Raw genomic sequence first — 27,243 nt, forward strand, 5'->3', positions numbered from 1 at the left:
ATGTTTTCAGACAGCACCAAGAATGAAAATACTCCCTGGACTTCAGCCTCACAGCACAGAAAACCTGTGACATTCCCTACTTTATCAGGCCAATGTCAAAGGCTCTAAGGAAACTCTTGAGTGTACAGGAGTTTTAATAGGTCTTAAGTTTTTGCACTGAGTAGCGCACAATTTACAAGTCTGAGATCTTATATGCCTGCCATATACATAATCTAGATTTTTTTCTAATGTATTTGTAAGCAAATATAGCTCATTTAAAACATCTAGTTTCTCCAGTTGCTTTCCAGATACAGATCTGAGACAACTGCCCAAGTCCTGTCCCCGGGCAGTAATGTAAGTAACTGGCATATTTCACAGCACAATCATTGGAGATATGTGGGCTACACTAACTCCTCCTTCCAAGCAGGTTTTCAAGCAGGTCAAAGGTATACATTAGAAAATCCCTTTGAAATCCAGTTACATTTTGTAAGGCAAAAAAAGTGTAAATGTCTGCTGTTGGGTTTTGGGGGGTGTTGGGTTTGTGTGTTTTCCTGATAGAAAGAACACACCCACCTTAATGTTACACCTGGGGATTAAAGCTTATACTTGCAGAAGAGAAGCCGGTGCAGCCATATTCTAACTACAAAGAACAGAGAGAGGTTATGAAGCTATTCTGGGGTTATAGGGTGTTGGAACACATGCCACAGTGTCCTTTGCTATCAGCAGGAGCAAATAAGGAGCCAAAGTCCCACTAACAGAAAAGAGACTGTTTTTATACACAAGGTTTCTTCACCTCACTTTCTAGGAGAAATGGGTTCTGAATTAAAAAAGGGAGGATTTATGTACCTACATGAGAAAAGCCCAAATTCATCCCCAAACCTCCCTTTTATTTCCCATATCTTTGGGATTCATTTCCTTATTTTAATTTTGTGAGTTTTTCATCTTGCGATCGTATTTAGCAATCATAATGCAGGAAAGTACTATGAAGTTGGTTATTGCAGTGCAATTGATAAGGGGCATTACTCCTGTTATGACCCTTCCTGCCATCCAAAACCCTGAAGAATGCTCACACTGAAAAGCTATACATTGGGCATATGTTTAGTAAATAGAAGTAATCCAGTGGAGGTGTGTGCACAGGTGAAAAGAGCAACAACAAAAGACTGTAGAGAGGAAGAAACTGTTACACAGAAGTCTAACTTAACAGTAACAGCAGAAGTCTAATGAAACTAACATAGAAACTAACAGAAAACATGGGAGCCCTGTTGTAAGCATACCTCTCTGAGAGAATTAAATCCATTAAGTCTATGTACTACAAATGCATCTGTCAATTCCTCTTTGCCAATATAAACACGTAAGTAAAGCGGGGGAGGGTAGGGGGGGAGAATTACACCACAGATAAAAAATTGTGTATTCATGTACATATCCAGAGCATCAGAGCATAAAGCACACTATGAAGACCATCATGATAATCTGCTCCTATATGTGCATACTCATCATCAAATTAAGCAGGCCTTTTGCCTGGTAAGTAGTGAAAACACAGCCCCCAAGCAAAACACCCCAGCCTTGTATTTGAAATGTCATCATTCCCAGTGTCATAACAAGCAGGTATCAGAGACTATTTCATCCACCGTGTCCTTCCGCATGCATAAAACCAAGCTGGTGTGATGTCACAAGCATGAGCACAGCATGTCACATCTGCTGTCATACCACAGAAGTTTAGACATGTGAATGGGTGTGTACATTAACCCGCTTGAAAGCACAACCTCCTGAAGTTTGGATTTCATGATAGTTAATTTTTACAGCATGACCAAGGTAACACAGACAACCAGCCTAGACTGACAGTCTCTTAATAGTACAGTGTTAATGTTCTAGCAGCTGCCTCCTAGGGCAAAACATGTCAAACAAGTCTAACACAAGTCTGTTGCTCAAGGCAAGGCATTGAGGAAGGGCAGGTGTGAGACATGGATCTGCCAAAGGAGGGAAAAGTGCTTTCCCGGAGTACTGCATTCAGCTCTGGAGCCCCCAACAGAAACGGAGACATGGACCTGTTTGAGCTGAGTCCAGAGGAGGGCCATGAAGACGACCCGAGGGCTGCAGCACCTCGTGTATGGTGACAGGCTGAGAGTTGAACTTGCTCAGCCTGGACAAAAGAAGGCTCCGGGTAGACCTTAGAGCAACTTCCAGTACCTGAAGGAGGCTACAAGAGATCTGGAGGAGGACTCTTTACAAGGGAATGTAGTGACAGGACAAGGCAGGATGCCTTTAAAGTGACAGAGGGGAGATTTAGACTAGATATTATGAAGTTCTTTATTGTGAGGGTAGTGAGACACTGGAAAAGTTGCCCAGAGGAGCTGTGGCTGCCCCATCCCAGGCAGTGTTCAAGGGCAGACTGAATGGTGCTTTGAGAAATCTGGTCTAGAGGAAGGGGTCCCTGCCCATGGCAGTGTTTGGAACTAGATGAGCTTCAAGGTCCCCTTCAACCCAAACCATTCTAGAATTCCTGACAGTCTAAGAGCTACTAAAACTACAACTTGAGAACACTCTATGCCGAGATGGCGGCTAACAGTATGAGCTGAGCTGCAGTTACCCCCAACTCCGAGGGCCAGGATTGCTCTCCCCCGTCCGGCTCAGCCCCACCAAGAAGTGGCTCCGCCACGGTCACTCACCGGGCATTCGCGCGAGTCCTGCTCTGCAGTGTATGGGCACGTACAGCAAAAGTTGGTTAAAAGTGAGCCTCCTCCCTGCTTTTTGTCGAGGGAACACGACCGTGTATTATACAAACAGCCCGCTGCCAGGTGAACAGGCAGGGGAAGCCCGTGGGAGCTGGCCGCAGGAGTCAGCCCTCACCGAACCCACACGGCAGAGCGACCCTGGCAGCACTGGAGCTGCGCTGTCCCCACTCCCCCCGGGACAACCCGGCCCCAGTCCCGCCCGCTAGCACCCCGTCTGTGGGCTAGGGCCGAAGTGCCCATTAGGGCCTTTACCTGCAGGCGTCCTCCGGGCGGTCGGCCCCAGCTGGACTCCCGCGGGGTAGGTGGGAGCTGCTCCGTTGTAAGCAGTGTCCGGGACGGCGGCGAGGTTGGGTTTCCTGCGGATCGCCGCCCGCCTGAAGCGCACACCCTCCGCTCCACTCATCCTTAGGGTAGGGGACACACAGGGAGAGTCACAGTAAGGGAGAAGCCACGGGGTCCTCAACGCCCCTCCCTCCCCAGGGACTGCGGGGCCGGCCTGCACCGCCTCCGGCGCCGGCCCCTCACCTGCAGCCGCTCCCCGCCCCGCCCCTCCCCGCCAGCACCTGCCCGAGCGCTTCCTCCCGCTTCGCTGTCCCGGGCTACCTGCCCAGCAGCCGCCGGCCCCAGGCGCTGCCTCCCGCCGGCATACCGAGACCCTGACCCTGCTGCCCGTCTCGGGCCGGGTGGCGGGGCCGCTTCCCTGAACCCGGCAAAGCTGCGCGAGTTCCCTCCGCGGCCCGGGCAGGGAAGTGGGTGCCGCTGCTGCCGCACTTGTTCTGCTTCCTCCCGGCCGGTGCCGAGCATCGCCGGCCCCGGCCCTGACCCCAGCCCTGAGAGTGCCTCCCCCTGGCTAACACCGCTGCGCCGCCCAGCCCCACAGTGTTCTTACGCTTCCTCTGTACACTGCTCTGCCGCTGTTTACCTCTGGAACTCCCTCCCTGGAAGAGGAGGCCCAATTCCAGTAAGATTTATCAGTGTATGCAAAAGAAGTTTGCCATAATGCAGTCCCCCTCTTTCAACGAGAACATTCGCAGAGGCATCCAATTCCGAGCACTTAAAAGTGAGTTTTGATGCCAGGAATTAAGCTGCAGTACTGGCATCACTAATAATTCCTGCTAAAATGATGTGTTCAGGCCAAAGCTGTTGAGTCCCTCTCTCTTTCTCTAAATTTTAATCAGCATCTACTGAGAAAAGCAATAAAAAAGCTTTACTACTGTGAGACCTGGGATTAGGTTCATTTATAGCAACAGGTCTGAAAGCACTTGTTTAACTGAGACATGACATTTAAAAGGCAGAACATCTCCTCCTGTGCCACCTTGAGAGTGAGTTATGGCAGTCACTAGTAGGCAGGATGAGATCTTTTGGGTCTGTCAGGGAGCTTGATGTGGTGAAGTTAGAGGCAAACCAGTTGCAAAGTGGTGGCTCCACTACACAGGGATTTCCTGGGCTTTGGAAACCACAGGGTTTAGGGCTTTTAAAAGATGGCCTAGTGTTTTGCAACATGCTGCCTCATTTGCCATCAGCCGTGTGTGGAGGATTTTGTCATGGAAGAGAAGGGGTGAAGTCAGATATACTCAGGAATATTCTCCCTTTGTCAGTGGTCCAATTGGACAACCTTCAGTTGCCTGGAAGTCCATGAATTGCTCGGGCTTGGAAGAAAATTCTGGGGAAGTACCCCTCTGCACTTGCCCTGCTCCTATGTTTTTTCTTGGCCCCTGTCAAAGAAGTGCAGTGGATAAGAGAGCCCTTTCATCTGACCCATACAGGCATCCTTATGCTCTTACATTTTCAGTATTAAGATTTTATGGACTGCTCAGGCAAGCTGCTGACTTTGCAACTTCCTTGTCTCCTGGGGGACAAGGATACCTTCTGTCAGCACCTACAGTCATGCACGCAACACATCTGCATGGCAAAACCACATGATGCAGCATCGCCTTCTGACAGAGTCCTGTGCTACAGTGTGAGGCTCATGCTGAGTCCTTTCCAGCAGGCTTTCTTGGCATGTAGGGCCTGTCGGTAACACACCTCCTCCTGATGTCAGGGGATCACTTGGGTGAAGCCCTGTTTGCCCCATGGGAGGCAGGGCAGTGGTGAGAGGCTGTGGTGCTGCTCCTACCATACGTGCAGCAGCAAAGGATCATGAGGCAGAAGTTAAATGAGTGGGTCTTCTGCTTTCCGTATTAGAAAGCGAGTCAGCAGTGAGCCCAGAGTGGAGGAACTGGTGCAGCTGGGACATCTGTCACCACATGCCAAATCCTCACTCTTTGTCTCTTTGAGAAATCATTTTCAGAAGAGGGTTGACATCTTAGAGCCTCCCCTTTCATTTCCCACTAAAACTGAGGCAGTCAAATCACCTGGATTTTAGTTGTGTAGTAGCATTACAAATGTGAGGTTTTATTTTTGCAAACATACAAAAAGTAGGGGCTCAGAGATGGGTAGAAGAATGATTTATTTCCTGACTTCAGTCATCTGGCCTGGGTTGGGCATATGGAGAAGGATAACACTTATGTTACGAAGAGCAACAGTACCCGCTGACTATTGCAAAGAGCTAGAGATTCTTGTAAACTTTACCTACGAATAGCTCATGGATGTGTACCAAGGATCAATCATTAACTCATTCAGATAAAAATCTCCTTCCAGGACACTGGTATGCATTTCAATCTTCCTCTGGACTCAGACCAATTCTAATACTAAGTAATGCTTAGCAGTACTGATTTAAACAAGGAGAGAGCAACAGCGGCAGAGAACCTCTCATTAATAATTCACAAAGTACCAAGGAGGAAGTATCAGCCTTGCTTTACAGGGCAGAAAAATAGGTATAATTGAATTAAGTGATTTGTTCAAAGTTGTCCAAGATGTCAATACAGTAGTAATATATACAACGTGAGCTATGGGAATGCAAGTAAAATTGCAAATAGAAGATATTGCTCTGTTTTTTTTATAAGTGATAACTGAGCTTAACCTAAGTAGTACCCAATTGCTCAACTGCCAATCTTTAGCCAGGCATAATTATCACTTATTACTGAACTTTGTACTTGCCTCTTTAAACATAAAGCTCTGCTCCTGGAAGGAAAACAGCTAAGGAGGCAAGGACAAATGCACACACCCTACAGATGTGAACCAAATGGCAGGACCAATGTTAATTTTGTTTCTGCGATGTTATCAGTGAGTGGTAATTTATTAAATGCCACTCTGGAAAATAAAGGGCACCTCAGAAAAGAGAATCATGGCAACTCTGGCATCAGGAGATCGGTCACAAAAATCTCATTTTCTCGAGAAAATCCTCCCGGAGCACCCTGATGTATTTAAAGCTGTGAGCTGACTGCCTATGATAGAAGAAATTCACAAAGTCAGTATATTCATGGTAACTGTAGAGCATTTATGCACTGCAGTGCAATACAGGCTTCTTAGAGTAGCTTATTGTCCCTGGTTAGTTACAGCACAGACCTGACACTGCTGGTTCAAGCTGGCTCTGAACTGCCATACACCAGCAAGTGGGCTGTTCTGCCTGCTTTTAGAGTGCAACAAACGGCTGCCGTTTCTGGCATGCCCTTCCTCCTTTTTTGTACACTGCTCTCAACCTCTCTTGTTCTCCATCTCCAGGGAGAGACAAAGAGTCTTTTGGCAATGTCAGCAAGAGGGAAAAAAAATTCTCCAAGTGCAAGAAGTCAATCTGAGATATTATCTTGGAAAACATCACCCTAAATGATAAAAAATTCAGTGTAATAACTGGAGAAGGGACCTAACAACAGAAAAATAAGCTTAAATGTAGACAGTGCTGATACTGCTGAAAATGTATGAAGGTCAGAAAATAAATTTGGTTGAATAAATAAAAAATAAAATAGTAAAAATAAATTAGGTTGAATAAAAGCCTTGCAGCATACATCCCACACTAGGCAAAGTGTGGGAAGAGTTACATATCCCCTTGTTTGGGAACTACAGCTAACCTGTTCATGTATGGGCAATATCTGGGCCATCTGGCTCTGAAGCTTTCTTTGGTGGTGGTGAGAAATGCAGTGGTGGAGACTAGATTTAATTGTACCTATTTGCATGTGGGAGGAACAGGAAGCCTATACAAGCACACAGAGATGTAGAAGGAAGGCAAGGACAGCTGGCAAGGTTTAGCCTCAAGAAAAAGTTGAAAGAATTCATATCATGCTGCTGGAGCTCTAAGGTATTCAGGAAAACAGGACTTTATAGGCAATCTTTGTTTAGTCTGTGAGAAAACAAAAGTTTTACTTTGCATGTAAAACATTGTTTCTCCAGTAAACCTCTTTGTATTAACCTTTTCTTCTCCTAATGGAAACAGCCTTCAGAAAACTTGCTTTCTGTTGACTCCTTGAGTGAGACTGTTTCTGTTGTTGCTTCTGGTCAAGTTTCTTCTGCTGGAATTTAACTTTATTTTCTTCTCAGTTACACAATAAATTTGTTCTGGAATTCAGTTTATGCCTCTAGCTTTGATTTCTCTGAGTACTACCTTGTGCAGTAGACTGTGTAGTAACATATCTTCAGAGCATTAATCTACAGAACCCTGAAAAAGAAGGTGAATAAACTCAACACCTAACAAAAATACATGTACGTTTCTAAACATTACCAACATTAGCTTATTTAAAGCTGACTTGAACAGTACCTTCTCTCACATCTGACAGAAAAATGCCATTCTCTGTTAGATACGAAATTCCAAATAGAAAGTAAAATGAAAATGCAGCGTCTGATAGAGAAAATCCACACCTAAATACATAGCTACCAAAGCCAAGTCCTGCCTAAGTTAGGGTACAGCTCATGACACATTTTGAATCTTCTGTGAACTACATATGGTATGTCCCACAAACCAGTTCTGCCAGCAGGGAAGTATAATGAGGAGCAAGAACCAATACAGCAAAAGATAGAGTAGGATAGTAATTAGAGAAGAATCTCATCTCAGGCTCTCATGCGCATTTCAGATAAAAAGTCTCTATCGATGGCAGCAGCAGTTACAATGTACAAAGCAATTGCAGTGTGGGCCGCAGAGATAGAAAGACTAAGCAAGAAAACGTGAAGCAGATACTTAACCTCAGTGAAATCAGCAGGCAAACACAGAATCCAGCATTCAAAGATATAACGTGACTTTTAGCCTGAGGCTGCAGGCTCTGGCTTCTTAGCCTGGGGAGTGGCTTACAAAAATGAGAGGGACTCAAGCCTGATGCTTGTTCCTTGTGCAGCACCCAGCACATGTGTCAGAACAGGGTGGGGACCATGAATGTATAGCATTATGCTGGCTTACACCAAAAAAATGCACCCAGCTCTTTTGTAACTTACTGCCATGTCTTAGAGGTGGCTTTACTTCCTTGTGAAAAGGAGCTGTGAGATCAGCATCGTGAATTGGGATTCAAACATCAGAAGTAACCCATGACAGGCAGTCCAGGGCGGGGTTAGACAAATCTTAGGTATTAACTGCTGGAACAAAACCCGACGGGTAGATAGCCCTCAAAAGAAAATCCATGGCAGCTTCTTTTCACCCAGGAAATGCTTCTGATATAAATCTCTGTTCTGTCTTGCCTGACTGTTTAAGAGGGAACATTGTTGTGTTTAATCTATTTCCCCATTTTCATTTTGAGCCCTACCAAAGGTAGTTATGGGGACTACACAGCAGCAGGTTTTGTCCACTTTCAGCCACTGTAATAAAGAATCCTATTCATACCCCCTGCAGACAGGGCTTCTTTCTCTACCACACAGAATGCTGACATGTAGCTGGAAGAAACATTTCTGCTATGTACTGCTTCAACTTTAAATTTCATCTTACCCTGTTTTTGCTGCACAGAAGTATTTTGTCTACTGCAAGAAAATTCTTGAAATTTACAGCAAACATGTTGAGATAAAGCTATCACACGTATCCCTTAGTTTTACTGAAGGACCGCTGCTTAGAAGGAGTAATTACTATTTAATCAGCTTTGTTAGATGAGTCTTGCAGAACTGCATTCATTTAACAAAGACTGATTGCCTTTAGAAGACAGAATATTCTTCATTATCACCACCACAGGTTAATGAAATGTTTCCTGCTATCCAATTAAGGTCAGATGTTTAAATACCATTAGCAACAGTGCTTTAGCTTTGATTTGCATTAACTACAGGTGAAAACAAACTTCCATACCATAAAAAGGAGAAAGCAAGCAAGCTATGCTCAAGAAACTGTTCTACTCTTCTCTTGTTTCTTCTTTCCTTTTGTGGTGATAACCAGCAGCCCTATGTTCATTGGAGACATTTTAGTGAGGTCTGCCCCCAGGGTGAGCATGACAACTCTTCTAGATGTTCCCCACATCCAGAATCAATAGTCTTTCTAGCTTTTTGCCAGATCAAGTTCACTGTTGAAAATTATGAATTAATAAATTAGGCAAAGCTGCTTCTGATATGGCCCACAAGTTCCTCTGGAAACTTGACAGGAAAAAAGTGTGCCAGTGAGATCCTGGGAGTGCTTTTCTGTGGGGCTGCTAGGGAGCTGTCGGTGGGCTGTGCTAAGCTGCTGATGGTGGGTGGCAGTAGCCAGCTCCTAGTCACCAACTCTTATGCGCCCTGCAGCTTCTCCCTTTTCTCAGAGGGGCTCATGACTGGTTAAGTGATGGGACAGTTGATAGTGACTCCTGAGGAAAAGATGATAGCTTGTGCAGGAGGATCTGGTGACTGCTATAAGCTGTTCCTCTGGTGTGCTCCTTATGTGGGATTTATAAGATCCAGGAAAGGCTGCAGCTGAGAGTAGGGGCTCTGTCCTCATGGAAACGTGTGACCATGAAATGAAGCGCTCTTTGCCATTGTTTTACACTTATTCCCAATGCCTAGCCTAAGCTACAACATGGAATTGTACTTTGTTTAAAGAGCCCTGTACTGCTAAGGTGCTGTATATGTTAAATATTAACCACTTTCTCTCTGTGAATGCTTACCCAAACAGTTTGGTTCTCTCCTTAACAAATCAACACCTGAAGAGCAATCGGCTGGCAAAACATGCTGTGAAAAGTAAAGCATAACTATTACTTCCAGCTCTGGAAGAGAAGATACCAGTCTCAATATTGAAATATTCTCTTAACTTTGTTTCTTTTCCTTACTGTAAAAACCAAGCTGTCAGGTGCTTAATATTGCTTCTAATGAGGCACATGGTACATGCACAGCAGTTTCAGCATGCCTCTCAATAATTTATAGTGACTTAAAACAGAGCGACTTCAAAGCTGTTGCTGTATTTGCAGACTAGCTTCATCCACACTTGTTTTCTTTCATTCTGTTCCACATTCCACAAACTCCCTTGGATCTTTCTGGGATGAAATGTGATTATTTGGAGCAAAGGCTGTGAAAAGGATATAAATACTACTCCTATTCCACTTGTTCTTGTATCCTGAATCTCAAAAATAGCATTCCATTCATATTTCTAAAAATGTATTTTTACCTCCAGAGATCTAACACTAATGGAACTCAATACTTCCAGTAAGCTTTACAGTACACATCTGAGGCTTTATGCACTGCAAATGGCTGTAAGTTTACCATTATGAAGTGTGCTGTGCTTTTTTATTCAAGCATAAATAGTACTAAGCGTAACTGCATAGATGAGGAGTCTGAAACTTCAGAAATTCCAGAACCTTAATTTGGGCTCTGTCACAGCTTTATATTCATGATTCTGAACACAAGCTTTGAAAGGATGCAGTCATTTTAAAGGAGATCCCAAGTTCTTTACCAGAAAAAGAATATCTATATTTTACTGGGCTAACATTGCTGGGGGAAGAAAAGTTTTCCCATGTTTAGGCAATGTTTTCATTTTGTGCCTAGTGAGTCAAATTGCCTTTTTGGTTTACAGTCAGAAGGAGGGCACAGGTCTAAGGAAATTAAAACCAGAAAGTGGATGTTAAACTACAGCTATTTATAGCAAGGATCTATTTATATCAAGCACTGCAGAAACAGGGAATGAGCTCTGCACGAACTCTAGCACTTGAGCAATGCAGGTTCTGGAGTGGGGTATGTACCACATGTATCACAAAAAACCTCACCTTGCTGAGAGTACTTGGCTATCACATTTAAAACCACTTTGGTATCCCAGTGTGTGCAGGGCAGATGTATGTGGAGAGGTGAAGGGTCACATGTAAAGAAACTTGGCTCACTTTGTTGAGTGTTGATGTTTTACCATCACACAGTCTCAAATTGTCTATCTGCAGTGAGAGATAACAGTACCCATTTTGCAAAGATGTTTTGGGAATGAATTAATATGCATAGAGTGCTTTGAAGATAAAAAGAGCTACTCTGCATTTGGCTTAGATAACAAAAACCTTTGAAAGCAGTGATGGCTTCACAGAGGCATTCTGTTTTTGAGTAATGTAGGACTTTGAGATCGCTGGTATTTGTATGCAGTGCATTTATATAAGTTCTAATTTAACATTTTGGATGGCTGAAGCTGGTCGCAAAAGCACTCATCATTCACATCTTCACATTGCATGAGATACTCTCTGTTATGCCCAGAGTCCTGTCATCTGCTCCACACAGGTAAATGCCCAACATCCAGATGGAGCCCACTGAAGTCCTTGGTGCTTTGCTCCAACCCAGGGATCTCTTTAAATCCTTTAAATCTTTAAATTTCAAAGGAATGAACTGAATGGCAGGTCCATTCATTCAGGTCAAAACAAGTTTTCCAACCACCTGTGGATGATATGGGTGAAGCCCTACCTCATTCTAAAGTACCTTCCCTGGTCTAGGGCCTGATGGTACCTACAAAGGACAGCTGCTGCTTCATCTTCATCAACAAACTATCACTGTAGAAAGAGCTACCTTGGGTGAATCAGCATTGAGCCATCCAAGTTTACAGACATCTTCCGTTTCTAGGAGAGGTTTCTGACATTTAGTCATGTATAGGGGGATAGAAGAAGTCCTGTGTGCTGTGAAAACAGTAGCTCTTTTTCACCTGTGATCATAGCCCTTTCCCATCTCTATGAAGGGGAACAAAATATTGGGCCCACATCCTCTGCATTCAGATTTTGGTCCTCTAAGCAGTTCTGTACTCAAATAGCTTTCCATATTATATTCCTAATGTGAGTAGATGGCTTGTTTTAACACCTTAACCAACATGCCAGCATCAAATAGCAAAAATTGATTTAATTGAGAAAGTTTAATCAACACTAAAAAAAAAGTTGGCAGCCCTCCCCAGGTAGTGAATCGTATGAATTAATTTTAAAGGAGCCACATGGAGAAGACTCCTGGGGAGATTCTGACTTGACACAAAAGGAAAATCTTTCACAATGAGAACACTCAGACATTGGAATAATCTCCCCAGGGAAGCAGTGGACTCCTCAGCACTGGACACTTTTAAGATTCAGCTGGACAGGGTGCTTGGACATCTAGTCTATGTCACGCTTTGCCAAGAAAGGTTGGACCAGATGATCCTTGAGGTCCCTTCCAACCTGGTATTCTATGATTCTATCAACTGTATCTCTAATTATTTCCAGATAGAGTGGTAACTCACTTAAGAGAGATGAAAGGACTTCTTTTCCCGCCTCATTTGGAGCTTTTCCACAACTAACATTTTCTCAAATTATTATAACAATAATTTAAATATTTCTTTTTCTCTAAAACCACCTACCAAAACTTATTCCTGAAGTTAAATATCTCCAGTATGATACAAGAGAATTTATAAATAATGGGTGAAATGTATGTTTTCTCATATACTGGTCTAGTCAAGAAGGAATCATTTTTGTAAAGGTCAGTATTTTTTACTGGGTTATTAAGCTTCTGCTGAGTCATCAGCTATAGTATTGAGCCTTATTTTTGTGCAAAGTTAGGACTTTCTTCTTTCATGCAGGCAATCAGTCAGACCTTCCACTGAGACGAAAGCAGTTGTGCCTATGCCTTTAGCGTACACAGATAGATGAAAGCTGGCTTTATTCCAAATATTTTTTCCCAGGATGCACATAATTATTATTATCTATTTTAGCTCAATTTTCCTTCATTTTGTTCTATATATAAAATCTTTTCCACATTTTTCATTCACAGATTGCTAGAAGATGTGGATGTCAGGTCCTTTGAAATGGCCCACTTCATAATTAGTACCTCTCTTCTTGCTATTGGTCTCATGAAATCTAGGTTTCAACATTGCTCAAATTATGTAGTAATTTCTTGTCCTCAACCTGATTTGCCAGTGGCCTGTCAATGCTTTGTGGTGTTAAGAGAGTCAAACCATGGTGCCTCCTGCCTTTAGATATAACTCGGAGTGCTCTGTATTTCTCTAAGTGTCATTGCAGCATTTATCAAGGGTGATATCCTGAAGAAAAAGACTTGCAGTGGCAGTCACTGTAAACTTTAGTTTTGGAATCTTTTCTATTTTCATCTGGTGTATTTTGTAGGAAAAACAGTTCGTTTGTCAGAAATTACCTCCTGCTCCAGAACAAGGGGTAATGGTGCTCCTCAGGGGAGTTATTACACAGACATTTTATCTGGAAACAAAACATGTATTTTTGGAGTTTTTTTTTTTTTTTTTTTTTTTTTTGCCCAGACTATTTCAGTGACCTTACTCATACCACAGCCTCTCAGAGAGCTGCACAGGACCAGCTGAAGGGGCGGTACAGAGGAAGGGAAAGGAGCAACAGGGATTAGAAATTTCTCAAATCAACTCTGCTATGAGAATGTTCACATAAGGAGCAACCCTCTGCAAAACTGCTATCAAAACAAACACACTGAGGAGGAGAGGTCTGGTCTCTCCTCCCCTCCCCTCCCCTCCCTCCCCCCCCTTTTTAACTCTTAAAAACTCTTTTAATCTAAAATCAAAGGGGAGGAACACCCAATGTAAGAAAACTCTATCAGGAGCAGTCATACTTCCGCTAAAATGATCATGGAATGCTGTTGCCAAAGGCACTTCTGCAACAAAGAGAGATAATGGGTGACCTCCCCCTGCTAGAAGAGAAAAAGGAAGAAAAGAGAGAAATGAGAGGCACTTCTAGACAAGTGACAACTCTTGAACCGCATTTCTGTCACCGTGCACAAATCCTGTTACTGTCCAAAGCACCCCTCCAGCCAGCCAAAACCAAATCCAGCCCTCCAATAGTTCCCGCTGGGTCAAATACCCCAGTGGGCTTGGAGGTGCAGTCCTTCCTTCAGGCTCTTCCCTTTTCCTGGCCTGTTCCTAAAAGCAGGACATTTGCTACCCCTCAAAGACCCTGCATAGCAGTGAGGTTCACCAGAGGAACTGCAGCAGCAACCGGCCTGCTGGGGCCAAGCTCTCAGAGCAGTGCAGGACTGGCTGCTGGGGCAGGATTTGGACTCCCTTGAGCTCAGAACAATGCTCTCCTACAAGGGAAAAGGATATTTCTCACTTTAAAAAGCAGGTAGGATAGTGTGGTACACTGTCCTGTACACAGCCCTCCCAAACCAATTTTATGCTGACTTCAGTACTTCCTTTGCTTTCACATCCCCTGAGGCTTGAGATTTGCATCTTACAATGCATTTTTGTACTGAGAAGGCTGTATGCAGATGTTGCAGCATTTCTGAGGTTACTCAAATCTGTTGGAAACACTATGTGGAGAGCCAGAATTTTAGTTTCTGCTTCAATCTCAGAACACAGAGGAAGCACTTTTGCTCTGATTCCCTTTTCATTTAATGTTGATTTCCATTAATTTCTTGTCTGATACCTTTTAAACTTACTATTATGGATCTTTAAGAACTAAATAAATGAAAAAGTATTAGCCAAGGCAACACACTGCAAACTGATGCAAACACAAGTAGACAAGACAGCATGGCATTAAATGAACAAAAATGGCCAGTTTATTCACTGGAACAGTTATGCATTACACTGTAATTTTAATTGGAACATAAAGATGTAAGAATCAGTATCTTGTCTTCTTTTTATTATTTTCTTCAGCACTAGAGTGTTTTTCCCAACCATTTGACTGCATGATCATATTACACATGTACAAGCACAGACTTTATTGAATCCCTCACAAGGCATTAATCTAGGATTGTCTACAAGGACAACAAAGAGTTAACATGGGAATTACTTCAATTTTAAAAACAAATGATGCATTTTTGGAAAGAATTAGTTAACTTTTTTTTTTTTTTTTTTGCTTTTAGCATAAAGTAGCAACAAGAAGAGTTTCCAATATTCAGTCTTTAGCAAATGAACAGATATACTTTTATATTCTTCACCACCTAGAGACACTCTATCATTTAACCCCAAGAAGGCAGGACAACATAATATCAATTCAACATAGGAGTAGCTGAGTTATTACAGCAGTAAACATACAGTATACAAATTTGTGTTTGTCACAAACTCCACCAAAGTTAAAACTCTTTTGAAAGGAACACAGCAATCTGTATGATTCGTTAGATACAGAACATCATGCAAATGGAAACATTCAATAGGTTACAAAAGTCACAAAACATCAGTTGGGGTTTTTTTAATTGTTTACAAAGGATCAAGTTAATTAATCCTTTAACAGTCAAACCACAGGGCAGAAAATCAATAGGGCAATAACTAATAAAATGGACTTAATTTATCCACTGGCATATCACACATAGCCATATCTGTGAACAGGAGGGGAAGAAAAAGCTAGATTACTCTTATTTCTTCTTCACAGCTGATAAAATAACTCAGCCAGCAAGTCAGTCTACTTGAAACTTTTATCAATCTCTTGGAAATCAATTGATTTCCGAAAGATTTTTGAAATAACCATATACTCAATAAAAACTGTTCAACTCGGATTACTAATACTGAGAAAAAAGTATGCTTTTCTCCAACATCTTCTACACCAAACCATGATAATCAAAACAAATACAGAGCTTAGTAGAAAGACATTTTTGAAACACAAAGCCCTGTCACCCAGGGTCTGTCTGCACATTAACTCTAGTCACAGAATACAGGATTTTTCCGTTATCTTTTGACAGTTTTCTCTTGGTTGCCATTATATTTCACATAGGGGATTTTCAAGAACTCCACAGCAAACAGATTAAAACCTAATGATGATTTAAGCCACGCACCTCCAAATGAAAGATACAGACTCTCTGTAATCGTCCTCTTGCCTTTCTAGCAGGAAGAATATGCAAATCTATCAAGAAATAAGAATTTTCTAGCTTACAGATATGGAAAAGCTACACGATGTTAGGAATCTCATGCATGCATTTTACATTGCATATTAAGATGCATTTGTGCCTGAAGGCGAAAGGCAATTGCTTTTTAGTTTCTTTTCCACAGGATGCTTAATTATACTTTAAAAAAACAATAAAAATCTTAATGGCTAAAAAAGCCTGAATGTTGTATATCCCTTTCAGACTCACTGCACACACAGCAAAGGAAAACTGAAGAAAAGTGATGACTGGAGGTTTTAAAGAGGTAACTATAGCGGTTATCGTACTTCAAATGTAAAACATCAATGCCTGACATTTTCACTTGAAGATTTCTGAAGTACAAAAGAAAGAAATTTACTGTAACCTCAGTGAATAGGCATCTTCCACCAAAGAAAGGAACAGACCTCAGAAGGGCTGATATAATACATACCTTATGATGATGATTAATCCAGCTATAGTGGAATTGGTAGCACAACTACTGACTTTGGCATTGCATGCTGAATGATAAGGTTGGTATCAAAATAGGGCCCAGACTCAGGGGTGTTCTTCCCAGTGTGATAAGGACTGGGTCATATTTTACTAGCAGCTTATTTAAGTATTTCCAACATAACTATCGTGAGCACCTTTATAGGTGAGGTCATATTTTGTAAGTGAGGTTATATTTCATAACATAATCTCCTTTCTGTTCCCACTTAGATATGTCAAATGGCTTTAAAAACTTCACAATTTTTTTTAAACAGAAACTGAAAGTCATCTTGGCATTAAAACCTGCAACGTTAATTACAGTTTCATTCTATAAACCCTACTGTATAACTATGATTACATTAATTTACTGTGAAAAATGTGGATGGAGAAAGCACAGAGATGCCAGTCTGTCAATCAGATCAATCAGAAAGAATATCACTATTGCCTTCATTTAAAAGGCAGAAACCTTTACACAATAATCATGAAAAACGGTAATATTTTCCTCTGTTTATCTTCTGACTGATAGAAAATATATTTTCCATATTATTACATTTTACAAAGTACTTATTCATCCATCTCTTTCTCCTATTTATTTTTTTTTTCTTTTCCTTTTTCCCCACACATTTCCTATAAACTGGATATCCAGAAGTGGATCATTTCACTGAGCAAGGTATACTTTTTCACTACATCCAAAAATAAAACCCAAACCAAAATGCCTCAGAACTGAACAGTCTATTCCAAACACAAAGAAAATTCAAGGCCATCATAGAGAACAAAAGCTGCATTTCAGATACAAAAGTCAGAGGAGGATTTAAATTGCTTCCCTATTGTGTAGGACACATTTCAGCGTTTCTGAGTATACTCAACCATTACAAATATATGTATAGATTTTTTTTATCTTTAAAAATCAGAATAGATTTCAATACATCATAAATTAATTTTAAATGGGCAAAATATAATATTTTGCAACCCTTCAAAAACCTGGCTTTTGTTTCTGCTCATCTGCATGTAAATATTTCCTACAAAATCTCTCACAAAGTTGTATGCTATCAATCATTATATAATAAAGAAGAGTTTATCATCTCACATTTAAGATATGTATTTTGTTTTGTACTGGCTAACTGACAAAAGTTGTCCCAGGGACCTACACAGTTTTATAACTGACAATGCAATAACTACAGCCATTTGTATGTTAAAGTTGGTTTGTTTCTAGTTCTCTTACATTTCCAACTCTTAAGTATTATTACTTATAAAAAATGTAAATTGAAAACTTAGACATGAAAAACTTAAAGCTTAAGAGAATGAAAAATTTAATAAACCCACTTATTTCTATAAAATAGGGCCACAATTTCTGTATCATTGGATGCTGTTCCGTAACTCTTGATCCACATCAACATACTAGTACAATGCTTCAATTCCTAAAATTGCTGTGCAAATCACAACTGGAAACAAATAAGTTTCTAAACAACTGTTCCAATACAACATTTTTCCAAATAAACTTGTATCCATATAGAAAGGAAACGTATTTCACTGAATTTCTTTTTAATTTAACTTAAATTCAGAGAAAATGCATTTGAGTTGGATATGAAAATAGGAAAAAATATTTCAAGTGCAGCCTCCAGTAACTATATTCAAAGTGCAATGCGATTTCTTTTTCTTTTTAACAATCCATAGTAGCTGTCTTTGTTGGACACAGATGTGGCCACTGTACAATATCCATACACCAGTCTGACAAGGTCAGGAATTTTGAGATGCTTTTCTGAAGGCAGCATTTGCCTCAGACTATTGTTTTTTAAAAAACAAAAATCAAAAGAGCAGCTAATCTCAGTGTCAGACATCATGATAAAGCTGAACAAGGTTTCACTTGACTTTTCTATGACAAGACAACACATAGATTAAGTATGACACAGAATAGCAATGTAAATGTATATGAGAAGAGTCATGCAAACTGCATGGAAACCGAAGTCAAAACACTGCTGAGTGTTGTCTGTTTGATCTGACCAGAATTGGATGTCAGTTTGTTCCTATTTTGTCCACCTCTGAATGTTCTGTTACAATAGCTGCTTTGCCAAGGTTACACGACATACATTGGTGATGACATAGAGTATTTGTATTTACAGCACCTTCGTTACTGGTACTATGGTACTAATGATTTGTTAGGCACACTGAGTGGTCACCAATTCTTTCCTTTGCTGATGTTTTGTATATCGTAACATTTGGTAAGCACTGTTACTAACAGAAAACAGACTTCATTTTCTCAGATTCAGGCAGAATGTGATAGAACTATTCCATCCACACCTGCAGCAGTGTGTTTTTTTCCCAGATACTCTGTACCTTAGGCTGTACTGTTTCCTACCTGCAGGTCAAATGTGTGCTGCAGAGAAGGAATAAATAAGTGGAAATATCTAAGCCTCTCTTCTGTAAATTAATTAAGGCCACCTGACAAAGCAAGGAGTCTGCTAGTTACTAATAAGTAGGCAGGTAGGCAGTACTGCAGACTTAATTTTCTAGCTGATGACCAGACAGGAAGCCCATAGACATTTAGCCCTACTTAGCCACTGGCCTTGCTGTCAGGTACTGTGCAAAATAAATACATCTATCCTTGCTTTTGTTCTGAAACTCACTACTTTGTAAGAAGAAACCCAGACATACTCAGCTTTTACAGGAAAGAACCTTTAACTAGGAACACTGTGCACTGTTGCAATAGAGTCTGCGTAGTGTAGATCACCTGAGTATTTGTCATAAACTGACATGAGCTAAGGTTCTGTGTCTGTTGATTTTTTGGCAAGGAAAAAATGCACTACAATATTCAACAAAGTCCACTAACTTTGATCCACACAGTTAACCCTTCTTGCATGAATTCTTTCACCACAGAATACCTCACACGAAATGCACATGACTTCGCCATGCATACTAGCCTTCCAAGGTAAGGCCTCAAGCTAGTACCCTGAATATGGGAGCGGGAGGAAAGAATGTTTTTAATTAGCACATAGCATCTTACTTATTTTAGATTTTCTTTCTCAGGTATCAAATAGAAAGTAACCCCCCAAAACAGCACCAATTCATCTACTTGTCTGAAATGCAACAAAATAATTACAATGCAAGCAAACAACTGAAAACGACTGAATGCATCATCCTTTCAACTCCTTCTTAGGCTTAAAAATTAACTTTCAGTGAAGAACTAGAACAAAACCAGAAGCTAGTGTAATAGGAATCAAAAAAACAAGAGCATAAACAAAATCAGTGCAACAGCAAAATATACAGTCATTGTTAACATTCCAATTCAACCCATTTCCAACACTTTTGTGCAATAAAAATTGGCCATATGCTGGCCAATGCAACAAGCCTCTTTTTAATATTAACACAGTCATTCCTCACTTAAGCTATTCCTCTTATTTTTAAAAATAATATCAATTAAATACAATTCTTAGAAAAAGAAAAAAAGAGACGGCAATTTATAAACACAAAAATCTGGTGCAAATAAAGTAAGAAATAAATATCACACCCTTAATGACAGAAGGAAATTTAAACTGGTTCCTATGGCTGAACTTAGAGGATGTGAGGGCAGGATTTTTGTAACATACTTTTTTTAACATTGGCTTAAGTCTCTCATTACTTCAGAGCTAAAGCCAAGCAGCTGGGAGGAACATTTTTGTCAAGATGTTAAATTTCACTACACTTTAGTTGTGATAGCAAAGTTTGAATACAATCTGAGGAACCATAAAAAGTCTTCTTGGTGGGTTGGGCTCTGTGCTTTGTGTTCTTCTTCTCAACCTTCCCTCAGTTGCTGGAGCAGGGGATATGAATCCAGATTTGTCAATGCAGCAACAAAGCAGGATTGTCTACCCGCTTGCTGGGAACAACCCCAATCTTTGTTGCACGAACTTCACTCTGCATTTTCTCTTACGTTGCGTATGAAGATTAGGGGTAAGGAGGAGGCTTAGAGAGACAGTTGAGAGGGGCACACTGAGAGCTGGAATGTGGCTGCTCTTCTGGAAGAGCATTAGGACTGAAAATCAAAAAGAAAGAGAAAACGTGCTTAAAATACATGGCAAACTTGTTATGTGCATGTAAAAGGTACAGGGCTGGAAACAAAAGGGGGATGAAACCTCATCTCTAAATCTGTACCCTCAGTTACACAGTATACATAAAGAAAATCTTCAGCGTACACATTCAGTGACACCTGGATGCATACATGGAGTGACACAGATATCCTGCTTGCCAGTTCATGTACACAGTTGTTGTTTGCATGCTCTGATGAAAAATGCTGTGTGGAGAAATGAATGCATGGCTAAAATGGGAGAGTGAATTTGAAGGACAAAATACAGGTGCCATCTTTATGAGAGCATTCAGAATTTTCTATATGCAACTGACTGAAATGAAAGAGAGTGCCGGTCTGGAAATCAGGTCTCATAACTTTGTGAAAGTGTGATCTCTTACTGAATGTGACCTATTTACTAGTACAATCCTACAAATACGGTGTAACCTTCATCAGGCAACATAGGCATTACATATTTTGTAACTAACACTTCCAAAAGGTGGGGGGTTGTGTTTTGTTTTCTTTCCTTTTATGCTGTTTGAATCCTCTTCAATTCTGTCATACACTTTTGTCATTTATTTTTTCATGTACAATTTGTCTGATAACAGCATCCACCCATTAAGCGTCTCTCAGCAAATCATGTGGGGCTGGCATAGCAGCCTAGCAGTGGCAGCACAAAGATAAGGGACAGCTAATACAAACATACCCCACTTCTTGGTTCCAGGGTGCTCCTCCTAGTAAAGCTTCAGATAATCAGGTTTGCTTATTTAAAGGCAGTTCATCAGTCTATGCTACATTGCAGAGGGCAATGTGAAGTGAGATCTGTATGATTCCCTCAGCCTTAGCCTCTCCTGTTTTAGAGAGTGAACTTCAGCTCAACTTTCCATGTCAACCTAAGTGACAGCCATTAAACTTCCAAGTAAAGCATGTGGCAAAACACGACACCAAACCAGAATGCAAGTAAATGCATTAAAAAAAAAAAAAAAAGGTTCTTTTCTTCTTCTGTGTCTGGGAAGATATCTTTTTTCCTAATGCTTCAAATGTTCTAAAGTCTTGAAGTTACTCCAAGCTCAACAATGTGATATATGACGGACAACCATTTATAACCCTGTCTTCAAGAAAATTTGCCTTTTCCATTTTCCTTCTTTAGAAACTGTGCTATTACATACTATCTCTCCAGCACAGACTACTGGAGTGTTGGCTGAAGGAATGCAATTTCTCTATTGCTGGAAATGAAACAATTTGAAATGCCAGAGGTATTTGAAAATCTGACACTGGAAATGCCAGCGGTGCAGAAAATGCCCGTAGTTCCACATACAGCATTTAATTAGGGAAACAAACAAGTGACATTGTGCTTGCTTGAAGACAGAAATAAGAATGCACCATCACTGTTAGAAAAGTAGGTGGCAATGTCCACATTTTCAAGTTAGGGAAGCCTAGGAGACTGTAACCACAGGCATTATAACTCAGCAGGAGCTACAGTCCTCTGGTCTTATTTGAAGACAATAGACTTAAGTTAGATTCTGTTTCACATTAATGCTCCTGAAGATGAGTTTTTTGATTGCAAAATGGATGGTGAAAGTGGGTTATAGAAGCTCGGGACCTCACAGGCTCTGTTTTGTGCTTAGCTGAGTAGGTCAGCTTCAAAGCATGTAGTGTTTTGGACTGAATTCTCAACTTACATATAGATTTAGTCTAGCCCTAAGCACCTAGGCATAAATATTTAACCTAAAATATTTTCTTGAAGCATAGTAGTTGGACTTGTTTAAAAACACCAAACCTGTCTTCTCCAAGTAATTTTTCCAAGGCTGTAACTATCCTTTTCTTCTGCCATATCCTCCCACATACAGATGGAGATACAGCATCTAAAGAAAGATCTGAGTGAGATCTTTGCCTGCTCCACTCAAGGGAGTCTGTGTCAGGAGTGACTGCAGCTACACCCAAAAAGTCGGCATTTACCCTCAAACTTATCCATTCATCAAGAGCCAGCTCCTGGCTTCAACACCTCCTAAGTTTTCAAGATAGGCTTAGGAGAAGCACTAGTCTTAAGTCCTCTAGAGAAGCGAAAGCTAATTAGAATTTTAACATCACATTTGGGGAAGACAAAGAAGGAGGTGAACATGTTACCCTACAAAACCTGCCTTGCTGTGCTCCCTTGCTGCTCCATTTATTTTTTTGAAAGACATCTGTAATTGTCAGAAAGGAACAGAAACTCGACATTTTCCTTGCTCATTAGCAGAGATGTGTTTGTCTTTTGGTGTTTCCTTCCCACCTTTAAAAATAAGCAATACAAGATGTTCATGCTCTGAGGGAGAGGACTGGTGAGGAAATGGCTATAATTAAGACTAGTTACATACAGCAATGGCCTGAAAGAGGACCTCTTTGAGACATGTAAGATTCTCCTCTATGCAAATGTGCAAAACCATAATAACACTGCTGTCATGACTTCAGTACAAAGCCAGCCCTGACTGCAAATACTGCAATACAAACTATCCCAGACTGTGTTCAGATTAGGAAGCACTGTGTTTAGAACTACATTAGCTTTCATGGTAATTCTGTGTTGCTTCTCTGTTTAAAATACAAGCACATTTCTATGCACAGAAGAAATATAAAACTTTGTCTATAAATCAACTTGGTTGCTACAGATCAGGCTAAGGTCTAAAATAACGTAATATATTTGAAATGAAAATATAGGCATAAGTGAATACATGCACAGAATGTACCATGAACAGATAAAGTACTGTAATCTCTTTTTGCTTAGGTTTGGGTTTGTGCCCTGATTAACGCAACCATCTCAGAACCATGATTTAGTCTTTGCACCACCTATGAGCAAGGACACCATAAATGTACTTTTAACAACAAGATTAAGAACTGACTGCAGTGGATCTGAGTCTCTAGGTTAGGGGGAGCTTTCTGAGAAGCATCTACTAAAATCTCACAAATGCCTTTAAAATGCTACCTTACAAAACAGAAGCCTACACCTACCCCTAAAATGAAAAGTTCCCCATTTGATTAAATCTATCAAGCAACAAAATAAAATCACGACTATTTGACATCATCAAAAACAGCATAAAAAGACCAAATAAGATGCAACTTCACATACTTTTTGATATTTTAATATGGCTGTAAGTGCATGAATGTTGTGATTCACGTTTGTACTGTCACTGCAGAAATGATCACCGTTCCTCAAGTTGTTAGAAGTTTGCTGTTAGTAACAAAGTGTAGCAAAGAGCCTTTGTATAAGGAAGAGGAGGGGGTTGCAGACCTGCATGCAGCTATGTGCAAAGAGAAGAGAGTTAGTTAAGTTTACCTGACAGTCTGGCAATCTGGCCCCCTGGCTAGTTGTGAGCCGTGTGGCGGTATGGAGGCAGCAGGCTGCTGACAATCTATAAGAAACTGATAAATTAGACATATATACAGAGAGATTACAGAGCAAGGGGTTAGTAACAGTAGTACACAGGCTAACCATTTGATGGAGAGATTTAGTGAGGAATGTGTTCTTGGTTCCTTATTTGACAGAAACACCTTTTTTCTGATAGTAATAATATCAGTTGTTGCCTTCTTTTTCTTTTCAAAAGCAGCAGTGGAGACATTTTTTGTTTGTCTTCCCTTAGCATTGGCAAATTTTTGTTTAAACAGACAGCAATAATGGCTGTATTCAAAATCTGGGTTTAAACCTTGTACTTCTCATTCTTCTGCTGATGCTGAAATTGTTTTGTTTACATCTAATATAAAAAGTGCCAACGAAGCTACTCAAAATTTCCTCCAGAGAACTTACAACCATATAACAACAATTATAGATGCCATCTCGCTATGGCCTTTGATAAAAAACTTGCAAGAACATTTTTGTGAGTTCTAAATTGTGCTTGTGAGATTGCTTTTTGTAGGGAAAAGGAAGAAATTGATACAGTTTTTTTCAGTGTTCTGTCTAGATTACTTTATCAATTCTCTGCCAAAGCAGAGAATAAATCACTCGCAAAGCTGTACTGCAGTTCTTAATTGATTAAATAACAGTAAAGCTAAATAATCCTTTGTTGCTGCATTTTTACTGTGACATTTATAATACGAAGACAGCTTAAAACTCAGTAATATTTGTGGGATTTCATAAAAGTAGTTGAACAAGATGACCCCGCTTTCTAGCTCACTAGTTTCTACCAACATTTCCAGATCTCAAGATTTGCTCATTTTCCCTGTGGGGGTCTGGCCTTTCGTTCCACTGCCTGTGTGATTCAGATTGTGAGGCAACACAGTCATCAGGGTCCTTTTGAACATTAAATCTATGCATGAAATTCTGACCATCTGGAAAACTACTGGATACTACGTTTTGTCTCCCGCAGAGTTTGCTAATCTATCATCCTCTCTGACTGCTTCTACCTGATTCTCAACCTGACTCTTCAGTGGAAAGGAGTTACTTTCCCCTGAACTTTAAAAATGAGACAACTATGTACTTGGAAAGCATTTGATTTTCTGTTTTTCAGTTGGTTGCTACTTAAAGTTCAGCACCAGTAATAATTTCTCTTTACAACACAGATGTTTTTGAAAGCCCACTTCTATTCTTTGTCTCAATCAAGTGGAAGAATGTGCAAGTGATTTGCTATTTTCTTGAGTCTTGAGATGACATCAGGTACAAAACAGAGCAAACACACCTTCCTGGCAACACTGAACATCATATACACTATAGTAACGTTTCCCTTTCATACAAGCCCAGAGTGCTTCTCCCTACTTACTATGAAGATCTGTGCTGACCTCCAGTGGGTGGAAGGAAGTGTACCCAAAGGCACTTTGACAGGCGCAGTGCTGGCCTCATTGTGTCAGAAAGCAGAAATGGAATGAAAGGATACTGTGCCATTTTCTCATTTACTAGGACGGTCACTATAGTCCTTAGTACATCTTTTAGCAGAGGAGCGCAAGATCTTGCAATGTGTTTGAGCCATGAATAGAAGGGTCTGTCATTTCAGTAGAAATCTCAATTAAAAGAAGAGATGCCTGGGGGAGAGTGGGACAGACAGAGCAGGCTAACTGCAGATGGGAAATGACTGTAAAAAATATATATAACAAAAATTACTGTCTTACTCTAAACAAACTATTTTGTAGAAGCCCAAAGCAAAAGCTTCCTGGCAGTTTATATAAGCTACGCAGTGAGAAAAGGAATACAGAACAGAATGCTGTGTGATGAAAAGGTGAGGTCAGGTTTCCTAAATACAGAAGAAACTGTTCCGACAGGCTTTTCCAGGACAATGCAAATATCTGATTTATAATCCTATTCTAATATCTCAAACATCCTGTGAAGTTTTTTATGATGCCTCTTCATCCGCTGCATTTGGCAGAATGTGTGAATAGAGTGCCAGATTCTGCAAGCATTATGCAAGCTGGATAGTAACTATTCAATGTGAGCAAACTCCCTCAACTTCATGTGAAAAAACAGTTCTTTCTGGCACCAGCAATGCTCACACAATCTGTCTTGCACTAACATCAGTACAGAATCTAGAGATTCATATGACTTAAAATGGCTGAATTGTCCTCCTGCATCCTCCAGTAGCGAAGTTTTTGAGGATTATGCCAGGAAAGAGCTAAGCAGAATACATACAGCTTATATGTATGCATTTACAATTCGAAGGAGCTCTTATCTACTTAAGTCCAAGAAACTGTGCCAGAGCTAGATTTATTCCTTCTATATTTAATCTTTTGAAGTATTTTTGAGGGTTTATAATGTTATTCCCTAATGTCATGACAATCATAAAATGACTTCTTTTTACACTGTGCTAAAAGATGAAAACTAGCAGACAGCATTCAATCCTTCCTTCTACTAAGGAACTTCTGTGACAAGTAAATGTTTGTTTCTTTCTGAAATGCCCTGCTGAAGGTTAAAAGTTTCAAAGATGCCTTTACTGATTTTGTGGTTAATGTCAAATACTACAAAAAAAAAGGTAAGAAAGACATGCTCTCTTTTACTTAAATAAATACATACAAATTTAAAAACTGCATTGTAAGAAGCCTGTTCCCAGCGTTTTTTACATCTCAAGGAGTTTCTGTTGAGCTGCAGAGTGAAAGGACTGGTTGTCATTTGTGTAGCAGACACTTAGAGAATAGACACAGATTATACTTTCAGTGTTTCTTCCGAGACCACCACCAAAATGATTAATAAAATTATTAAATACAGACTATCTATCTTATTTCTCCATCATCTCCAGTTGCTGTAAGGAAATAAACTACTGGGGGCGGGGAGTGGGCTGGCTAATCACTTAAGTCCTTTTACATTCTATGAACCTATAACCAAGAAATGAAGTTCAGTGACCATTTCAACCACAAAAGGCAAAGAGGAGCTATTGTACATAAAAATTCATACACCAGTCTTCACTGAATTATGCAGGTCTTGAGTCTGTAGGGATCCTGTGTCAGTATCAGGCAATGCTCACCACTGCATCTGTTGGAGCTTTGAGACTTGACTCATGCTATATTTTAGGCCTGTTCATATTTTCCAGTTCTTAACATTTTAGCTATTAGCTGGCAATGGTGGTGTAAAGGGCTCAGAGATTTCCTCTCACAGAGTAGCCAGTGCTAATTTTCCTTTTAGTCCTAATCAGCTCCTGATGTAAAAGCATTAAAAATACCTATCCCAGAGAATCTACATCTGCTTAATGAGAGGACTGAATGTGCTGCTATAAATTATCTGCTGAGAGCAAATCTCATAAAAAAAAAAAAAGAAAGTATTTTCCTATGCTTCCTTTTGACTCAGCCACAAAACCAACGCATTTCCCTCATGGCACAAGGTGTACTCTGCCCTCCAGTCTGTGAACTGTGTGACTCTTATCAACACAGGTCTGTTTAACTGGGTTATTAGTGTCTGAGAGATGGGAATGCCTTCTGTTGACATCAGCAATGTCCTCAGTGAAAAAACTACATGCAAGCATTTTCAGTTCCATCTGTTCAGGACCCAGCATACTTCAATGAAACATTTCAGCACATTTT

The 27,243-nt window shown here is 40.5% G+C and overlaps 2 protein-coding genes and 1 long non-coding RNA gene across 16 annotated transcripts in view; 1 reads left to right on the forward strand and 2 right to left on the reverse strand.

Annotated features, from left to right (window-relative positions):
- The window catches only part of FGD4 (FYVE, RhoGEF and PH domain containing 4), a 111,750-nt gene extending 108,552 nt beyond the window's left edge, over positions 1–3,198 (reverse strand). For both annotated transcript variants that reach the window (XM_061372047.1, XM_061372046.1), the window contains exon 1: positions 2,964–3,198. In XM_061372047.1, the coding sequence (XP_061228031.1) occupies positions 2,964–3,114 (151 nt within the window). In that variant the 5' untranslated portion in view covers positions 3,115–3,198. The remainder of the gene's footprint in view (positions 1–2,963) is intronic.
- Positions 1–27,243, forward strand: part of LOC133222380 (uncharacterized) — a 341,799-nt gene that overhangs the window by 84,477 nt on the left and 230,079 nt on the right. The window lies entirely within an intron of this gene.
- Positions 14,449–27,243, reverse strand: part of BICD1 (BICD cargo adaptor 1) — a 169,352-nt gene continuing 156,557 nt past the window's right edge. For 6 of the 12 annotated variants that reach the window (XM_061372026.1, XM_061372027.1, XM_061372029.1 and 3 more), the window contains one exon: positions 14,449–20,244. In XM_061372026.1, the coding sequence (XP_061228010.1) occupies positions 20,078–20,244 (167 nt within the window). In that variant the 3' untranslated portion in view covers positions 14,449–20,077. Of the gene's footprint in view, positions 20,245–23,584; positions 23,671–27,243 lie in introns of all 12 variants that reach the window. The other 6 variants (XM_061372038.1, XM_061372039.1, XM_061372032.1 and 3 more) reach the window with 4 other exon arrangements.

This window comes from Neopsephotus bourkii, unplaced genomic scaffold, assembly GCF_033783945.1.
Source record: "Neopsephotus bourkii isolate Nb327-2 ecotype Australia unplaced genomic scaffold, CSIRO-AGI_Nbou_v1 NB_1589, whole genome shotgun sequence".
In the NCBI taxonomy this organism is placed as follows: Eukaryota; Metazoa; Chordata; class Aves; order Psittaciformes; family Psittacidae; genus Neopsephotus; species Neopsephotus bourkii.